The sequence below is a fragment of the Tachyglossus aculeatus genome, chromosome 21 (assembly GCF_015852505.1).
Source record: "Tachyglossus aculeatus isolate mTacAcu1 chromosome 21, mTacAcu1.pri, whole genome shotgun sequence".
Classification (NCBI taxonomy): Eukaryota; Metazoa; Chordata; class Mammalia; order Monotremata; family Tachyglossidae; genus Tachyglossus; species Tachyglossus aculeatus.
The window spans coordinates 4,535,846-4,554,576 of record NC_052086.1 but is presented as its reverse complement, the minus strand read 5'-3'; the positions used below and the strand labels follow the sequence as shown (position 1 = coordinate 4,554,576).

At 47.1% G+C, this 18,731-nt stretch overlaps 1 protein-coding gene across 2 annotated transcripts in view; it reads right to left on the bottom strand.

The window, feature by feature from the left end:
• Nucleotides 1–18,731, bottom strand: part of KIAA1671 (KIAA1671 ortholog) — a 111,362-nt gene that overhangs the window by 6,992 nt on the left and 85,639 nt on the right. For both annotated transcript variants that reach the window (XM_038763174.1, XM_038763175.1), the window contains 2 exons: nt 3,006–3,124; nt 309–570 (listed from right to left, as the gene is read on the bottom strand). In XM_038763174.1, the coding sequence (XP_038619102.1) occupies nt 309–570; nt 3,006–3,124 (381 nt within the window). The remainder of the gene's footprint in view (nt 1–308; nt 571–3,005; nt 3,125–18,731) is intronic.

Genomic DNA, 18,731 nt, shown 5'->3' with positions numbered 1-18,731 from the left:
CCCAGCGCTTAGAACAGTGCTTTGCACTTAGTAAGCACTTAATGAATGCCATTATTATTATTATTACGACCCACCACTGTCACCATCACTTCCTCCCACCATGACCGCTATCACCAGCAACTCTACAACTCTCACCCCTCTTACTACCATGCCCACTACCACCATCACCACCACTACTACTACAAATACCACCACTCCAGCCAGTATGCCCACTCCTCATTCTGAATCACTCTCGGGGCCCCCGCGGGGCTCGGAGAGCAGCGAACGCACTGATCACCAGCGAGACGTCCCCGCGGAGGGTGACTTACGTCGATGAAGGAGAAATCGTCACTCTTCCCGTCTGGGTCGGGCAGGGCGGACAGCGACGCCTCGGTGCCGTCGGTGGAATCCAAGTCCGTGCTGGAGCGGTCCAGGCTGATGCTCCTCTGGTCCCTGGAGGAGTCACCGCCGATCTGGGCGGTCCCGGAGGTCGGCTCCGTCTGAGACGAGAGAGAAGGCGGCCGGATGCCTGGTTGCTGCTGCCGCGTTGAGCTGACGGTGCTGTCGGACGACGGAGACTCCACGGTGAAGCTGTGAAACAGAGACAGATCGGGGTCACCGGGCCAGCGCCCAGCCTGGTGATTTCCCAGTCACAAAGGGGAGACCATAAACTCCAAATTTTCTAAGAAGGGCAGTCTGAAGACCGCCACAAAGTGGAGACCATAAACTCCAAATATTCTAAGAAGGGCGGCCCAAAGACTGCCACAAGGAACTTGTCCCTGCTCTTCCTCCACTGCAGAAACAGAATCAGAGTCCAGACTCAATTCCCTGAAGCTGCTAGGGTCAGAGGGATTGGGAAATCATCTACATCCATGCTCAGTAGAGCACTTAACACAGTGAAGCAGTGTGGCTTGGTGGGTAGGGCAAGGGCCTGGAAGTTAGAAAGACCTGGGTTCTAATCCCCGTTCTGCCACATGTCTACTGTGTGACCTTGGGCAAGTCACTTCACTTCTCTGGGCCTCAGTGACCTCATCTTTAAAATGGGGATTAAGAGTGTGAGTCCCATGTGGGCAGGGCCTGCGTCCAACCTGATTACTTCTTAATATTCATAATAATAATAACAATGGTATTTGTTAAGCACTTATTATGTGCCAGGTACTGTACTAAGTGCTGGGGTAGATACAAGCAAATTGGGAGGGACACAGTCCCAGTCCCAAATTGGGCTCAGAGTCTCAATCCCCATTTCACACAAGAGAGAACTGAGGCACAGAGAAGTGACTTGCCAAAGGTCACACAGCAGACAAGTGGCAGAAGCGGGATTAGAACCCATGACCTTTTCACTTCCAGGCCCGTGCTCTATCCACTATGCCATGTTGCTTCTTGTATCTTCCTCTGCACTTAGAACAGTGCTTGGCACATAGTAAATGCTCAATAAATACCCTGATTATTATCATTATTATTATTAAATCCCTCGGTCGGTTCTGTTTCCCGGCAGAGAGTCCAAGAGAAAAGCTAAGTGCGGTTATGGAGCAGTGGGTGGCGCCAGAGGCCGTGGGAAGAAATTTTGGGGAAATTTTTTGGGTCGGGGATGGACTGTCCAGTTTGGGAGTTTCCTTTGACTTCAAGAAAGCACCAGAGGGCACAAGAGCAGCGTGGCTCAGTGGAAAGAGCCCGGGCTTGAGAGTCAGAGGTCGTGGGTTCGAATCCCAGCTCCACCAACTGTCAGCTGTGTGACTTTGGGCAAGTCACTTCACTTCTCTGGGCCTCAGTTCCCTCATCTTGAAAAATGGGGATGAAGACTGTGAGCCCCCCGGGGGAAAACCTGATCACCTTGTAACCTCCCCAGCGCTTAGAACAGTGCTTTGCACATAGTAAGCGCTTAATAAATGCCATTATTATTAGTATTATTATGAGTCAGGAGATGAAAAGCGCCCAATGCCCCATGGCCCAGGTTTTCCTCTCCCAATAGTGAGGGCAGTGCCTGGGCATCCTGGGATCGGAAATGGCTGAGATCCATCTGAGTTTCTGTTCCATCCCCCCACTCACGTACTACTAAATTGGCCTTACAATCTCTCTCATCCTCTCTCCTTCCTCCCTTCTGCATCAAGCCCAAAAGCACATTTTCAGTCACCTCGACCACACGGCCCTAATGTACATAGCGATCAATCGATGGTATGTATGTATGTATGCATGTATTTATTTATTTATTTTGTTGGTATTTGCAAAGCGCTTACTAAGTGCCAGGCACTGTTCGAAGCACTGGAGTAGATCCGAGGATCATCAGGTTGGACACAGTCCCGGTCCCACATGGGGCTCACAGTCGTTAGCCCCATTTTGCAGATGAGGGAACTGAGGCACAGAAAAGTGAAGTGATTATTATTATCACCTGGTTTGTTTTGCTGTCTGTCTCCCCCTTCTAGACTGTGAGCCCGTTGTTGGGTAGGGACCGTCTCTGTATTTTGCCGACTTTCATTCATTCAGTCGCATTTGTACGATTGGACTTGTACTTCCCAAGCGCTTAGTACAGTGCTCTGCACACAGTAAGTGCTCAATAAAGGATTGAATGAATGAATGAATTTGCCCGAGATCATAAAGCAGAGAGGTGGCAGAGCCGAGAGAGGAACCCAGGTCCAACTGACTCCCAGGCCTGGGCTCTAACCATTAGACCACACTGCTGACTATTGAGCGCTTACTGTGTGCGAAGCACTGTACTAAGCATTTGGGAAAGTACAATTTCCTCATATTCTACCATTTCCGCTGTCATTTATTATAATATCTGCCTCCTCTGCAGACTGGAAGCTCGTTATGGACAGGGATTGTGTCGACCAATCCTGTTATATTGTACTCTCCCAAGCGCTTAATACAGTGCACAGCCTCCTTCTGAGACTTCAGGAACTGGCACGCTTCAATCCTTGGCCTAAAGAGGCCCCGGGGGGCAAAAGCGGAGGCCTGGCACCTGAATTGGGGTGGGGGGCTGGGAAAATCAGTCGGGCACCTTCGGCGGGGCAACACGGAGACTTCCTTACCTGTCCCTGCTGAGGCCCTGCTCGTTCCAGGTTCCATACTGACTATCGGCCTCTTGGACTAGGGTGTCCGTGTCCTTGGCCTCCGGAGATGCTCGGGTCAAACAGTCCCTCAGCTGGTCCTGCGACAGAAACCAAGGAAAACCTGAACGGACGTTGGAGGGCTGGGGCATTTCGCGCATTCTCCCGGGAGTTGGGCTTTGGCCGTTGCCAGGTCCAACCGGGGCGGGTTACATGATAACGTTGGCTTTGACAAAAATCCTTTCCCTCGAGAAAGTGACGGCTGAGAGGAAGAAACAGACCGAGATGCCGTCAGCCCATTTTGTAGAATAAGGTGCCCACCCACAGCTCGGAGCGACTCCAAAAATCCAACTGGACAGATGGGGCGGCATCATTTCATCATCATAAATCATAATAATAACAATAATAATAATAGCAAATGCGGTGCTTGTTAAGCACTGACTATATGCCAAGCAATGTACTATACTCTGGGGTGGAGGCAAGGTAATTGGATCAGACATAATCCCTATCCCTCATGGGGCTCTCAGCCTAAGGGGGAGGGAGAACAGGTGTTGTTTTCCCCATTTTACAGCTGAGGTAACTGAGGGACAAAGAAGCTAAGTGACATGCCCAAGGTCACCAAGCAGGCAGGTGGCAGAGCTGGGAGCTGAGCCCACAAGAACCCGTTGGCAAATCAGGAAAAAACACGGGCCTGAGAGTCAGGAGGACCTGAGTTCTATTTCTGGCTCTGCCACGTGTGCTGTGTGACTTTGGGCAAGTCGGTTCACTTCTCTGGGCCTCAGTTACCTCATCTGTAAAATGGGGATCAAGACTGTGGGATATGTGGGGCGTGGACACGGACTGTGTCCAAACTGACAACCGGCCCTGGGGGAGGCCCGGCCTGAGGAGAGAGTCGGCCTGGGGCAGGTCCAGACCGAGTGGAGGCCCGGCCTGAGAATTGTGTTGTGTTTTGATTTTGACCGACTGGGGAAAGGTTCTGAAAATCCCCATCGCACGGTCTGTACGGCCCAAACACCTAGTGTGTGAATTCTGACCCTACTGCGTGGGCAGTGGAATTGGGTCACCTACTTCCATCGCTAAGCACAGAAACTCAAGAATGCTCTCTTCCTCTCGAACCCCAACTGATTTCCAACCCTCCTCCAGCAGTACTGTCTCTAGAGAAGCAGCACGGCTTAGTGGAAAGAGCACACGCCTGGGAGTCGGAGGTCATGGGTTCTAATCCCAGCTCCACCACTTGTCAGCTAAGTGACTTTGGGCAAGCCACTTAACTTCTCTGTGCCTCAGTTACCTGTAAAATGGGGATGAAGACTGTGAGCCCCACGTGGGACAACCTGATTACCTGGTATCGACCCCAGTGCTTGGCACATAGTAAACGCTTAACGAACACCATCATTATCGTCAGCATTATTATTATTAGATGGGGGAAGGGACAGACCCTCAGTAACAATGGGTGTTTAGGACTTGGGGGACATTTTGCACATCCATTTAAAAGCCCAACAGGATTTACAACGGTGTTTCTAAGTTTTAGCTTTTTAGCCCAGGGGGAAGGTCCGGCCTGAGGAGATGCCCGGACCAGGGGAAGTCTTGTCCTGAGGAGACGCCCGGCCCGGGGAGAGGCCCAGCCTGAGGAGAAGACCGGCCTGAAGAGAGGACCAGGCTGAGGAGAGTCCTGGCCCTCTCTCTCTGTTGGCCAGGAGTCCGACTCAGTTTGCTTTACCTTCGAGCCTATGCCTTCCACTGCCAGAGAGACCAGCATGAAGGGGACCCAACTGCCTCTCCCAAACCTCCTGGGTCGTTCCCCCTCCCACCTCAATCCCTGCCCCCATAGACCTTAGGTACAGATATTTAGACTCAGTTGTTTCCCCCATCTGCATTTTCTCTGAGTGTCTGCCTTCCCCTGCTGACTGTGAACTCCTTAAGGGCAGGGATTGGAGCTACCAACTCTAGTGTAGTGTATTCTCCCAAGCGCTCAGTACAGTGCTCTGAATGCAAGAAGTGCTCAATAAGTACCATTGATTGACTGGTGGATTGAGACTGTACATAGCTGACAGCGCCTAGTGTGCAGTTGGTGCTGAAGCGTTGCTGTGGTGGTTTGGGGGAATATCATCTAATCCACTGTCGGAAGGATCATCTCTCACTCTCCCACGTGCTCAGTACTGCCGTATTCTGCCAATTTCTTGCTCTGTGACCTTGGACAAGTCACCTGATTTCTCTGTGCCTCAGTTTCCTATCTGTAAAATGGGGATTCACTATCCATTCTCCCTCCTACTGAGATGGTGAGCCCCATGTGGGACAGGGACTGTGTCCAACCTGATTAACTCAGATCCACCCCCTCGCCTTGAAAAGTGCTTGATATATAGTAAGCACTTAATAAATGTCATTATTATGTATTATTATTATTCATTCATTCATACTGTGTACAAAGCACTGTACTAAGCGCTTGGGAAGTACAAGTTGGCAACATATAGAGATGGTCCCTACCCAACAACGGGCTCACAGTCTAGAAGGGGGAGACAGACAACAAAACTAGACTGTGGGTACAAGCAAATCAGGTTAGAAACAGCCCCTGTCCCACATGGGGCTCACCGTCTCAGTCCCTATTTTACAAATGAGGTAACTGAGGCACAGAGAAGTGAAGCGACTTGCCCACGGTCACACAGCAGACAAGGGGACTAGAATCCATGACCTGCTGACTCCGAGGCCCATGTCCTATCCATTATGCCATGCTGTGATGCTCAGCACATAGTGAGAGCTTACTAAACACCATCATTAGTATTATGAGAGAGGCGCTTTGAGGGAAAGGTTAAGGGATTTTAGCTGCTACAGAGATAAACGTTAAGATGGATGGCAACCCTCATCCCATCGTTCTAAGCATTTTCTTGCCATAATTATGGGGCAGATAAATTGGTCTGGGAGGATCAGTGGTCTGACCCAGGAAGACCCGCTGTGTGCAATCTAGAACTTAGGACCTCAATTCTTCCAAAAAGAAGAAGTTGTGGCAGCAACATTCAACCTGAACCTTGGCGGGCCTGGGAGTCAGAGGACCTGAGTTCTAATTCTGCTCCTCCATTTACCTGCTGTGAGAACTGGGGCAAATTCATTCATTCAATAGTATTTATTCATTCATTCATTCAGTAGTACTTACTGAGCACTTACTGTGTGCAGAACACTGTACTAAGTGCTTAGGAAGTACAAGCTCACAACATATAGAGATGGTCCCTACCCAACAACGGGCTCACAGTCTAGAAGGGCAAATCATTTACTTTCCCTGGGCCTCAGTTCTCTCAACTAGAAAATGGGTATTCGGTACCTTATCCTGCCTTCTGCTTATACTGTGAGCCCCCGTGGGACCTGATGATCTTGTACCTACCCCAGCCCATAGTATAATGCTTGGCACAGAGTAAGCACTTAACCAGTACCACAGTTATTATTAATGGGGATTTTTTTCAAATGAACGGCTTAAAGTTCCATTCCTTTCACAATACCGTGGCATCACTGTTCTTCAGTAATGGCACTCCTTCATTTGAGAGGCTGCCACCTAATAATACACATTTCTAAATGCCTTCCAGAAGTGTTCAGCAAAATGCCACCATTAAAAGTGGTTAAAACATAACATGTCTAAACTATTTTCCAAAAGTTACCCTACGGAACAGAACAACTTCCTTTTTTTTTTTTGCACTAAAGCCTTAATATATTGCCAACTAAATTGTGGCTCTCATTCCGTACTGAAAGGATCACTCGATCAATTTAGCAAGTTTATTTTATTGATTGTTTTCTATGGGTGGAGCACTATAATGAACGCTTGAATTGGTTACATCTCCTCAAAGAGGCCTTCCCCAATTACACCCTCTTTTCTCCATTTCACTCTCCCTTCTGTGTCATCTATGCACCTGGATTTGTGAAATTTCAGCATTTGATATTCACCCCACCCACCCCCATGCCCACAGCACTTACGTTCACATCTTTAACTTATATATTATAAATGATATATTTATATTAATGTCCTTCTCCCCCATCTAGGCTTTAAGTTCACTGTGTTCAGGGAATGTGTCCGCTAATGCGGCTGAACTGTCCTCTCCCAAGCACTTAATACAGTATTCGCAGATAGTAAGCACTCAATAAATACCACTGATTGATTGACTGGGACAGGATGATTACAAGAGAGTTTGTAATCACGACCTATGCCCACAAGGAGCTTACAATCCGGAGGGGAAGACAGAAACTGCAATAAAAAACAGGGGAATCGGCAGGGAAAAGTAAATGGACAAAAGGGCTGAGGGTTGGAGGGTAGGGTGGATACCAAGGGTTTAAACGCTAAGAATGACACATCCCGCACCCATTTCTCAGGATGACATTAGTTTACCTTGATGTCAGGGTGTTTTGCTAGACTTACGTGACTCAGTAGACTGTAAAGGCCACAGCCCAGATAATTACAACTGTCATCATAAAAGGGTGACCAATTCCAACTGCTGTCTTCTTTGTCCCTAAATATCCTCCCTGCTCATTTATTTTTCGGCCTTCCCTTGTCACTTTTCCTTCCTCCTCCAGCTATAAATAAATAAAAATAAAAGAGCCCAGTGGAAAGAGCCCGGGGGCCTGGGAGTCAAAGGACCTGGATTCCAATCCCGAGTCTGCCACTTGCCTGTTGTGTGGCCTTGGGCAACTCATTTCACTTCTCAGTGCCTCAGGTGGCTCATCTCTCAAATGACCCGTGTGAGTAAAGGGTCTGACCTGATGATCTTGTATAACCCCAGTGCTTAGTACAGTGCTGGGCACCTACTAAGCACTGAGCAACTGGCACCTTCATTATTACTACGATTGCTATTTATTGAGTGTCCTCTGAGTACCATGCACTGTACTAGTTGCCTGAGGAACAAGAGAAGCATGAGATGAAATCCCTGACCACAACTCCTTTTTGGACTCTGGACTCCTTGAACCACAGGAGTATACTCTTCCCAGCCCTTGGTACACTGTCCTGCATACAGTATTATCACTACTACTACCTCACTACTACAGTGAGGGGGTGAATTAGTGGTAACCAAAAAATCTGCCTCCTTCAAAGACTACCTTTCCTCTCAGAATACCGGCTAAGCTCCCAAAATCCATCCGAGTCCATGAATTCTAACATCTCCAACTCCAAGGCCGGGAATCACAAGTTCACTTGGATTTTCCCACCTCAGCAATCAGCCACAGTCTGATCATTATTTCAGAGCCACCCACTGTTTCCATTCATTCAATCATTCAGTTGTATTAAGTGAGCACTTACAGTGCGCAAAGCACTGTACTAAGCAGTTGGGAGAGTACAATACAACAATAACCAGACACATTCCCAGCGTACAATGAAATTACAGTCTAGAGAGTTTCTCCTCTAGACTCATTATGGGCAGGGACTGTGCCTGCTAATTTAGTTGCACTGTACTTGCCCAAGCGGTTAGTACAGTGCTCGCACCTAGTAAGAGCTCAGTAGCGATTGATTGTTTCATTTCACTCACTCTGTTCTTCCCTGGCACAGTTTCTTTCCATCAAAAAGCTTTCATTCCTCCAATCACATTTATCGAGCGTTTATTGTGTGCAAAGCACTGTAGCAAGTGCTTGGGGGGTACAATATGAGAATAAATGGTCACATTCACCGTCCAAGATAAGCTTTCAGTCTGGAGGGGGAGGCAGACAATAACACGAATGAATAAATTACAGATAAATTGCAGATATGTACATAAGGGCTCAGACCCTTCCATCTACAGCTAAACATCTCGGCCTTTTCTTTAGCTCCGGTTGGAAAGGAGCCATCTGGAGATAAAGAATTTCCTTCCTCCCCATCAAATATTCATACTTCAACCTACGTGTCACTTCCCACCATGAAGAGAATATATTACAGTCCTTAAAGCGGTCTGTACCCAGCTCCTTCCAAAGGAGCAGCGTGGCCTAGTGGCTGGAGCCCAAGCCTGGGAGTCAGAAGGACCTGAGTTCTAATCCCAGCTCCTCCGCTTGTCTGCTCTCTGATCTTGGGCAAGTCACTTCACTTCTCTGTACCTCAGTTACTTCATCAGTAAAATGGGGATTGAAACTGTGAGCCTCATGTGGGACATGGACTGTGTCCACACTGAGTAGGTTGTATCTATGCCAGTGCTTACTACAGTGCCTGGCACATATTAAGTGCTTAACGGCTACCAGTAAGAAAATAAATAAATAGCCCAGAGAGCATCATCTCCTTAGCTAACGGACACCAACCAAAATGTTACCCTTTCTTTTGTCCCTCCTGGAAATTTTGAAAAAGGCTAGACTAAGACCAGAATCTTGTAACACTACTGAACTTGGGCGAGAGCCACACATTTCATTCACTGTGGTATTTACTGGGTGTTTGCTCTTTGTTACAGGCAGGGAACGTGTCGGATAATTCTGTTGCACTGTTCTCTCAAGTGCTTAGTCCAGTGTTCGGCACACAGTAAGTGCTCAGTACATATTAGCGATTCGTTGACTGAGGCAAGGAAAATCACATGGGAGCCCTCTAGCCTGTGAGCTCGTTGTGGGCAGGGAATAAATAATAATAAATAATAATAATGGCATTTATTAAGCGCTTACTATGTTCTAAGCACTGGGGAGATTACAAGGTTATCAGGTTGTCCCACGGTGGGCTCACAGTCTTCATCCCCGTTTTAGAGATGAGGTAACTGAGGCACAGAGAAGTGAAGTGACTTGCCCAAAGTCACAGAGCTGACAATTGGTAGAGCTGGGATTTGAACCCATGACCTCTGACTCCAAAGCCCGTGCTCTTTCCACTGAGCCATGCTGCTTCACGAACATGTCTGATGTTATGCTGTACTCTCCCAAGTTAAATGACTTTCCCAAGGTCACATAGTAAGGAAGTGGCAGAGCCGGAATTAGAACCCAGTACTGTGCCCGGACGTGATTCCAACAGGAGACGGTGCCAGGATGGAGGGCACGTGCCAGCTCCTGGTACCCTGAAGGACTAGGCGAGAACCTCAAGCACCGCCAGAAAGAGGCCGAGACTGGGACTCGGGAGGCCTGAGTTCTAATCCTGCTCCATCCCCTGCTTCCTGGATGACCTTGGGGAAGTCATTTTATCTCTCGGGGGCCTCAGTCTCCTCACTGGTAAAATGGGGGCTAAAATGCCTGTTATCCCTCCCTCTTGGGCAGGGAGTCTTAAGAGGGACGGGGACGGTGTCTGACCTGATCGTCCTGTGGCTACTCAGTGCTTAGCCCAAGGCTTGGCACCTAGGAAGCGCTCACTAATACTATGATTATTATTGCTTATTCACTCGGGTGGGCCTGGCCAAGCCTTTATACTGTGTGAGAACTAGAAGCTTTAGAGAATAGCAAGGGGTTACAGACTGCCAATTTAGACAATTGTACTTGGTCTCCTTGGGCTTTTTTTAAAAAAATAGAATTTGTTAAGCGCTTACTTTGTGCCAAGCACTGTTCAGAGCGCTGGGATAGATACAAGATAATCTGGTTGGACACAGTCTTTCAGACTTCGACAGCAGGAAGAGAGTGACAGGACCTGCGAGCTGCTCCAAGAATGTCGCTCTGACCAAAAGGTTGAAATTAGCAGTCAGGAAATTTATTGAGCACTCCTTGGGAGCCATATGCTGTTCTGAGCACTTGGGAAAATACCCCCAAATCAATCATATTTTTGTGTAGGATTTGTTAAGCACTCACTACGTTCCAGGCACTGTATTAAGCGCTAGGATAGATACGAGCTAGTCAGGTTGGACTTGGCCCCTGTCCCCTGTGGGGCTCACAGTCTCCATCCCCATTTTACAGATGAGGGAACTGGGGCCCAGAGAAGTGAAGCGGCTTGCCCAAGGTCGCACAGCAGACATGCGGCGGAGCCGGGATTAGAACCCAAGTCCTTCTGATTCCCAGGCCTGGGCTCTATCCACTAGACTGCACTGCTTCTTCAGTTCCGTTATCTCTAACTTCCTACTCAAGAGAACGTCATTCGGCTTATTTTCTGTCCTGTCTTTTGGCTCTGTATTGTTCTGTAATGGAAATAATGAGCGGCCTCTTGGATCATTTTGCTATATCCTCCATATTTCAAGAGTAACCCCGATAAAGCTTCCCATTCTTGCCTATCTCCACAGCAGTGATTGCTACAAGCTCAGAGAGAAGCAGTGTGTCCCAATGGAAAGACCCCGAGTCTGGGAGTCAGTACACCTGGGTTCTAATCCCAGCGCTGTCACTTGCCTGCTGGGTGCCCTAGGGCAAGTCGTTTAACTTCTCTGTGTCTCGGTTTCCGCATCTGGAAAAGGGAAATTCAATACCTGTCCTCCTGCTGTCTTAGACTGTGAGCCCAGTGTTGGTCTAGGACTGTCCAACCTGATGATCTTATATAGTGCTTGGCACATAGTAAGCGCTTAACAAATACCAGCATTATTAGCCCAGTGCTTAGGAATGTGTTTGGCACGCAGAAGCAGCATGGCCTGGTGGATATACAGCCTGGGAATCAGAAGGACCTGGGTTCCAATCTCAGCTCTGCCGCTCTTCTGCTGTGTGACCCTGGGCAAGTCACTTCACTTCTCTGTGCCTCAGTTCCCTCATCTGGAAAATGGGGATTAAGACCATGAGCCCCATATGGGACATGGTTACCTTATATCTACCCCAGCACTTAGAACAGTGCCCGGCACATAGTAAGGCCTTGGCTTAAATGCCATTAAAGAAATAGTTGGCGCTGAACAAATACCACCATTATTACTCTTGTGCTCCTAGTTTTTTCTTGCTCTGTACTACTTGCAGAACTACCTCCACTATGGAGAGAAATTTCCTCTCTCCTGCCAGCTCAGTGACTGCAACCACACGACCTTGCTATCTCTTCTCGAGAATCAATTAACAACTTTCTTACGTAAGAGCCAATTAGAGACATCCTTTCCCTCGATAGGCCAGCCTCCCAGATCTAGTGCAAAAAGAGCGAGCCCTGGTCTGCTAGAATTAAATTCTACTGTTTGAATTTCAGTGGGATAAGGCAAGTGCGTATATCAGCCCATCAGTCAGCCAGCCAATTGCCTTTATTGAGTGCTTCCTGTGTGCAGAGCACTGTACTAAGCACTTGGGAGAGTATAATATAACAGATATATTCCTTGCCCTCAATGAGCTTACAGTCTAGAGGGGGAGGCAGACTTCAATAGAAATAATGGATCGATCAATCCATCAGTGGTATTTATTGGGCTCTAACCGCATGCAGGGCATTGCACTAAGTGCTTGGGAGAGTATAGTATAACAGTATAACAGATATATTCCTTGCCCAAAATGAGCTTAAAGTCTAGAGGGGGAGGGAGACGACAGTTGAAATAATGAATCAATCGATCCATCAGTGGTAGTTATTGTGTACTAACTGCGTGCAGAGCACTGTACTAAGCGCTTGGGAGAGTACAATATAACAGACACATTCCCTGTCCACAGTGAGCTCACAGTCCGGAGGGGGAGGCAGACATCAACAGAAAGAATGGATCAATCGATCCATCAGTGGTATTTATTGGGTACTAACCACGTGTAGAGCACTGTAGTAAAGTGCTTGCGAGAGTCCAGTTCAACAGAAACCAACCCTGTCCTCAAGGACGTTATGATCTAGAAGGAGGAGCTTACGGCTCAAAGCCTCATTCCGATCCTATCAAGGCTGGTGTAGAGAAGGGAGAAGGGGGTTTGTAATCTGAACGCCCAGTAAACAGCCCGGGGCTGGCAGCAGAATGAACAGTTGGGCTTTTTGGCTAACTACAATTTAGCTTTAATAATAATAATAATAATAATAATAATAATGGCATTTATTAAGCACTTACTACGTGCAAAGCACTGTTCTACGAGATGGGGAGGTTACAAGGTGATCAGGTTGTCCCTTTTGGGGCTCACAGTCTTCATCCCCATTTTACTGATGAGGTAACTGAGGCACAGAGAAATGACTTGCCCAAAGTCACACAGCTGACAATTGGCGGAGCCGGAATTAGAACCCATGACTTCTGACTCCAAATCCTGTGCTCTTTCCACTGAGCCACGCTGCTTTAGGTAAAGGAGGAATTAAAAAATAAAAAAAGGAGTCCAGATTGAATACCAGTGGTGGTGTGCTTCTCTGGTCAAGGAACCCCCCAGGGGTTCCGTGATGTGGACGGGTCCGACAGGAAAAATAGCTGGACAAAGTGCAAGGGGAAGACCGTGGGGGCTACCAAGGCTACCCCTCTACTGGGCCACAGTGTTTCAGATCAGCTTTGGCCCTATGGCTGGGGGTAGCTTCCCTGGGTAAAACTCTACTGCAGGAGCTTGTCTTTTTTTATGGGATTTTTAACCACTCACTACGTTCACTGTACTAAGCGCCAGGGTAGATCCAAGACTATCAGGTTGGACACAGTCCACGTCCCATATGGGGCTCACGGTCTTAACCTCTCATTTTCCAGAGGAGAGAACTGAGGCAAAAACTCCTCACCCTCGGCTTCAAGGCTGTCCATCACCTCGCCCCCTCTTACCTCACCTCCCTTCTCTCCTTCTCCAGCCCAGCCCGCACCCTCCTCTCCTCTGCCGCTAATCTCCTCACCATGCCTCGTTCTCGCCTGTCTCACCATCGACCCCCGGCCCACGTCCTCCCCCTGGCCTGGAATGTCCTCCCTCCCAACATCCGCCAAGCTAGCTCTCTTCCTCCCTTCAAGGCCCTACTGAGAGCTCACCTCCTCCAGGAGGCCTTCCCAGACTGAGCTCCCTCCTTCCTCCCCGCTCGTCCCCATCCCCATCCCCCCCCGCCTTACCTCCTTCCCCTCCCCACAGCACGTGTATATATGTATATATGTTTGTACGTATTTATTACTCTATTTATTTATTTTATTTGTACATATTTATTCTATTTATTTTATTTCGTTAATATGTTATGTTTTGTTCTCTGTCTCCCCCTTCTAGACTGTGAGCCCACTGTTGGGTAGCGACCGTCTCTATATGTTGCCAACTTGTACTTCCTAAGCTCTTAGTACAGTGTTCTGCACACAGTAAGCACTCAATAAATACGACTGAATGAATGAATGAACTGAGACCCAGAGAAGTGAAGTGACTGGCCCAAGGTCACCCAACAGACAAAGGATGGAACCAGGATTAGACCCAGGTCCTTCTGTATAAATGTCCTGTATATATGCATATATGTTTGTACATATTTATTACTCTATTTATTTATTTATTTATCTTACTTGTACATATCTATTCTATTTATTTTATTTTGTTACTATGTTTGGTTTTGTTCTCTGTCTCCCCCTTTCAGACTGTGAGCCCACTGTTGGGTAGGGACTGTCTCTATATGTTGCCAACTTGTACTTCCCAAGCGCTTAGTACAGTGCTCTGAACACAGTAAACGCTCAATAAATAAGATTGATTGATTGATTGATTCTGACTCCCAGGCCCCTATCCTCTAAGCCACACTGCTTCGCTTTAATCACCCCAGAGTATATTTTGAGCACCTTTTCAGTGCGGAGCATTGTGCTAAGCGCTTGCCAGAAGGCATGATCCCTGCCCTCAAGGGCCTTACAACGCAGCAGAGGAGCTGGAACTCTAGCAGGAATGCTGAGTTGGGGGGTTGAGCAGGGAAGCCCAGCCAGGAATGATGAAGAGCTCGGCAAATTGAGAGATGACCTCTCACTGTGTTTTAGAGCGGGCAAATTAGGCTTGTCATTTTGATTTTTTTCTCCTCCTCGGGCTCTACTCTCGTACCCTGGAACGGTGAGTCTCTCGCAGGCCAATGGGTTGGGTCAGGCTTTCCATCTTGTGGATTGTTCCAGATCTCGGTACTGTGCCCCGCACGTTCCAGGCGCTTAATAAATGCCACTAGACTTGATCGACTCAATGCAAATGTCAGATGTCCCGTGAGTTCTTTAGTAAAGTTTGGGGTTTTATTAATCAGAAGCAGCTAAAGTGATTAGAATTCAAGAGCTTAATTCTCTCCTATCTGGTTTAGATATTTTTTAGACTGTGAGCCCACTATTGGGTAGGGACTGTCTCTATATGTTGCCAACTTGTACTTCCCAAGCGCTTAGTACAGTGCTCTGCACACAGTAAGCGCTCAATAAATACGATTGATGATGGTTTTATTTCTTTCTCCGCCGTTCAACTGGAATCTCCTTGTGAGTGGGTATCATGTCTTTTGCCTCATCTGAACTGCCCCCATTACTTCTCAGCAGGCAATAAATACTAAGTCTGTCTCCCCTTCTAGACTGTAAGCTTATTGTGGGCAGGGAAAGTGTCTGTTTATTGTTCTACTGTCCTCCCCCAAAAACTTAGTACAGTGCTCTGCATACAGTAAGCGCTCAATAAATATGATAGAATGAATATTGATTGGTTCGTTCAACTGGATGTAGAATTCGATACTCTAAATTAAGCTCTGTTGTTTTAACCCTCCCCTGTAGACCACGAGATTAGCTTGTGATATCGAGCCATTCGCATGTGTACACGCTAACCCTAACCTATGCACTGAGAACAGTGACGTTACCAACAAAACTCTTGCTGTGCCTACGTTCTTTTACATGAATTACAAAAATAAACAGAACTATATCATGACATTTCTGAAATTCCATCCCATTTCAAGCCCCAATTTAAAAAGAAAAAAACCCCACCCAATTAACATTCCAGAATTTTTTTTTTTAGCTAGAAAAAATAAAAATCTCCGAATTTCAGTACTGGATTCTGTTTGTCTCAGATTCAAATTACTAATAAAATTGAAGGTTGGCTAAATTGCCTTTCCAGCTGTTCTTTTTCAAGACAATCTGCTATCTCTATATTAATGGTTTTATACCATTTATAGCACAGGGTCATGTTAACAAAAAAATATACCACCAACCCATCTCAGGAAAGGAACTACCATGATCATTTTCACTCTTCCTTTAACTGGCTATTTATGTCTTGTTGACAGAATACCTCTCCCTTCCAGAGCTAATTAGCTGACAGAACCCTGAACCACTGCAGGCTAACAGATAATTAGAGTAGCTGGTTAGGTTACCTGCTAGACATGATGTTTTTATTCCTTCAAGAAAAGGAACTGGGCGCAATTGGGTGAGTGAATGATTTTCGGTGGGATTTGCCACAGCTAAATAGCAACGAGAGGTGAAATCCATTTGGGGTGGCCAGGAGTGTAGCTTTCGGATCAATCAATCGATTAATGGCATTTATTGAGTGCTTATTACGTGCAGAGCACTGTACTTGGCGTTTTGGGGGAGTATGCTACCCCAGAATTAGTGGACACGTTCCCTGCCCCTAACGAGCCTACAGTTGAGATCTTAATGCAAACCTGGTTAACTTCCTTTCATAAAATCCCTTTCCCAACTGTTGTCACCTAAAGATTGGGACCTCAAAAGTCTCTGTGGTTTGTTGGGTTTTTTTAATGGTATTTGTTAACGCATTTACTTTGGGCCAGGCACTGTACTAAGTGCTGGGGTAGATGCAAACCCCACCCCCTCTGCCACTGTGCTCAATAAACACCACTGCTTCAGCAGGAAAAATGGTGGCAATCTGTGGAAAATAAGCCCTGTCCACGTGTGACCAAAAGCAAAAGGCGATAAAAATACCCTGAAATCACTCATATGTATTCACTTATAATACTGTCTGTCTCCCCATCTATACTGTAAGGTCTTCGTCGGCAGGGAATGTGTCTACCAACGCTGCAGTATGGGAAGCAGAAGAGCCTAGTAGATAAAGCCCAGGTCTAGGAGCCAGAGGACCCAGGCAATCCCAGCTCCACCAGTTACGGGCTATGTGAACTTGGGCAAGTCACTCCACCTCTCTGGGCCTCATTCTCCCCCAACCGCAAACTAGGGATTCTGTTACTTAGACTGTGTGCCCCATGTGGGACAGGGACTGAATTCAACCTGAATAGCTCTCATCTACCCCAACAGTGACTGACACGCAGTAAAAGCCAAACAAACACCATTTAAAAAGAAAAAAAAAACCTCTCCCAAGTGCCTAATACAGCACTCTGCACTCAGTAAATGTTCAATAATAATAATAATGGTATTGATTAAGCGCTTACTGTGTGCAAAGCACTGTTCAAAGAGCTGGGGAGGTTACAAGGTGATCAGGTTGTCCCATGAGGGGCTCACAGTCTTCATCCCCATTTTACAGATGAGGTAACTGAGGCACAGAGAAGTTAAGTGACTTGCCCAAAGTCACACAGCTGACAATTGGCGGAGCCGGAATTTGAACCCATGACCTCTGACTCCAAAGCCTGTGCTCTTTCCATTGAGCCACGCTGCTTCTCTCTTATATACCACTGATTGATTCAGCAAGAAAAATGATGGCATTCTTTGGAAAATAAACTCTGTCCATGGGAGATCAAAAGCAAAAGGCGATAACAATACCCTGAGATCACTCAATCATATTTTTTGAGCGCTTACTGTGTGCAGGGCACTTTACTAAGCACCTGGGAGAGTACAACACAACAGTCCAGTGCTCTGCACACCAGAAGCACTCAATAAATATGGCTGAACGACTGAATGAATGAAATGGCAATTTATAAAGCAAATGCTCGGCAGGGAACAACAGATCTTGGAAAATCCATATATTTTCATCAATTTCAATCCTCTCTGGGGACTCTGAGGTCTTATCTATGGTTTCGTATTTCCACTGGTGGAGAATTGAGGAAGCTACTTTTAAGGCAACCACCAAGCTGCCAGCGCTGTTCATTTTCCGGTCCGTGTGAACGGGAAGCATCACCCAAGTCCCCAAGGGTCTCACGAATTAGACCATCACATCCACCAGAGATCATCTGTTGCTAGGCAACCTAAGGCTGGCAGAGCTACCCACACCTTTCCCTCCGGCTGCCTCTAAGATATGATCGTAGACTCACTGTGCCTCCATCTCATCCATATCACCGCTGACCTCTCACCCATGTCCCGCCTCCGGCCTGGGACGCCCTCCCTCCTCACATCCCAAAGAAAATGACTCTCCCCTGCTTCAAAGCCTTACCAAAAGCCTATCTCCTTCAAGAGGCCTTCCGTGACTAAGCCCTCTTGTCCTCTTCTCTGCTCCCTTCCACATCTCCCTGACTTGCTTCCTTTCTTCATCACCCCTGCCCCCAGCCTGCACCCCAGCACTTAAGAACATATCCATAATTCACTTACATTCATGTCTGTGTCCCCCTCTACACTGTAGGCTCGTTGTGGGCAGGGAATATATCTGTTATGTCATATTCTCCTAAGCGTTCAGTAAGTGCTCAAAAAATACAACTGAATGATTGAAATGGTTTAAAAATAGATCGTCTGGGTGTATATATCTAAATAAATATAAATTATGAAATATAAGGCTATATAATGCACAATATAAAACGAATATATATGAATATATATGTACATATATATTAATTTGGAGAAAAGTAAAAATACGCATGACTGTACACAGCAGTTCTTCATACTGAACATACCTGTTGAAGATAGGAGTGAAACACATACATGTTGTAGGGGGGAGTTGGGTCGACACACCTGGAATGTTGTGAAGTAATTGGGAAGGCTTCCTGGAGGAAGATCCATCAGTGGGCAGTTGTGGAGGAGCATTCTGGCCCAGGAGAGTTTGGGTGGAGGGTCTACCACCAGTCTCCACACTCCTAGAGATGGTCGGGGGCGTCCGGAGAGCAAGAAGCAGTGTGGCCTGATGTCTAGAGCCCGGGCCTGGGAATCAGAAGGACCTGGGTTCTAATCCCAGTTCCATCGCCTGTCTGCTCTGTGACCCTGGGCAAGTCACTTC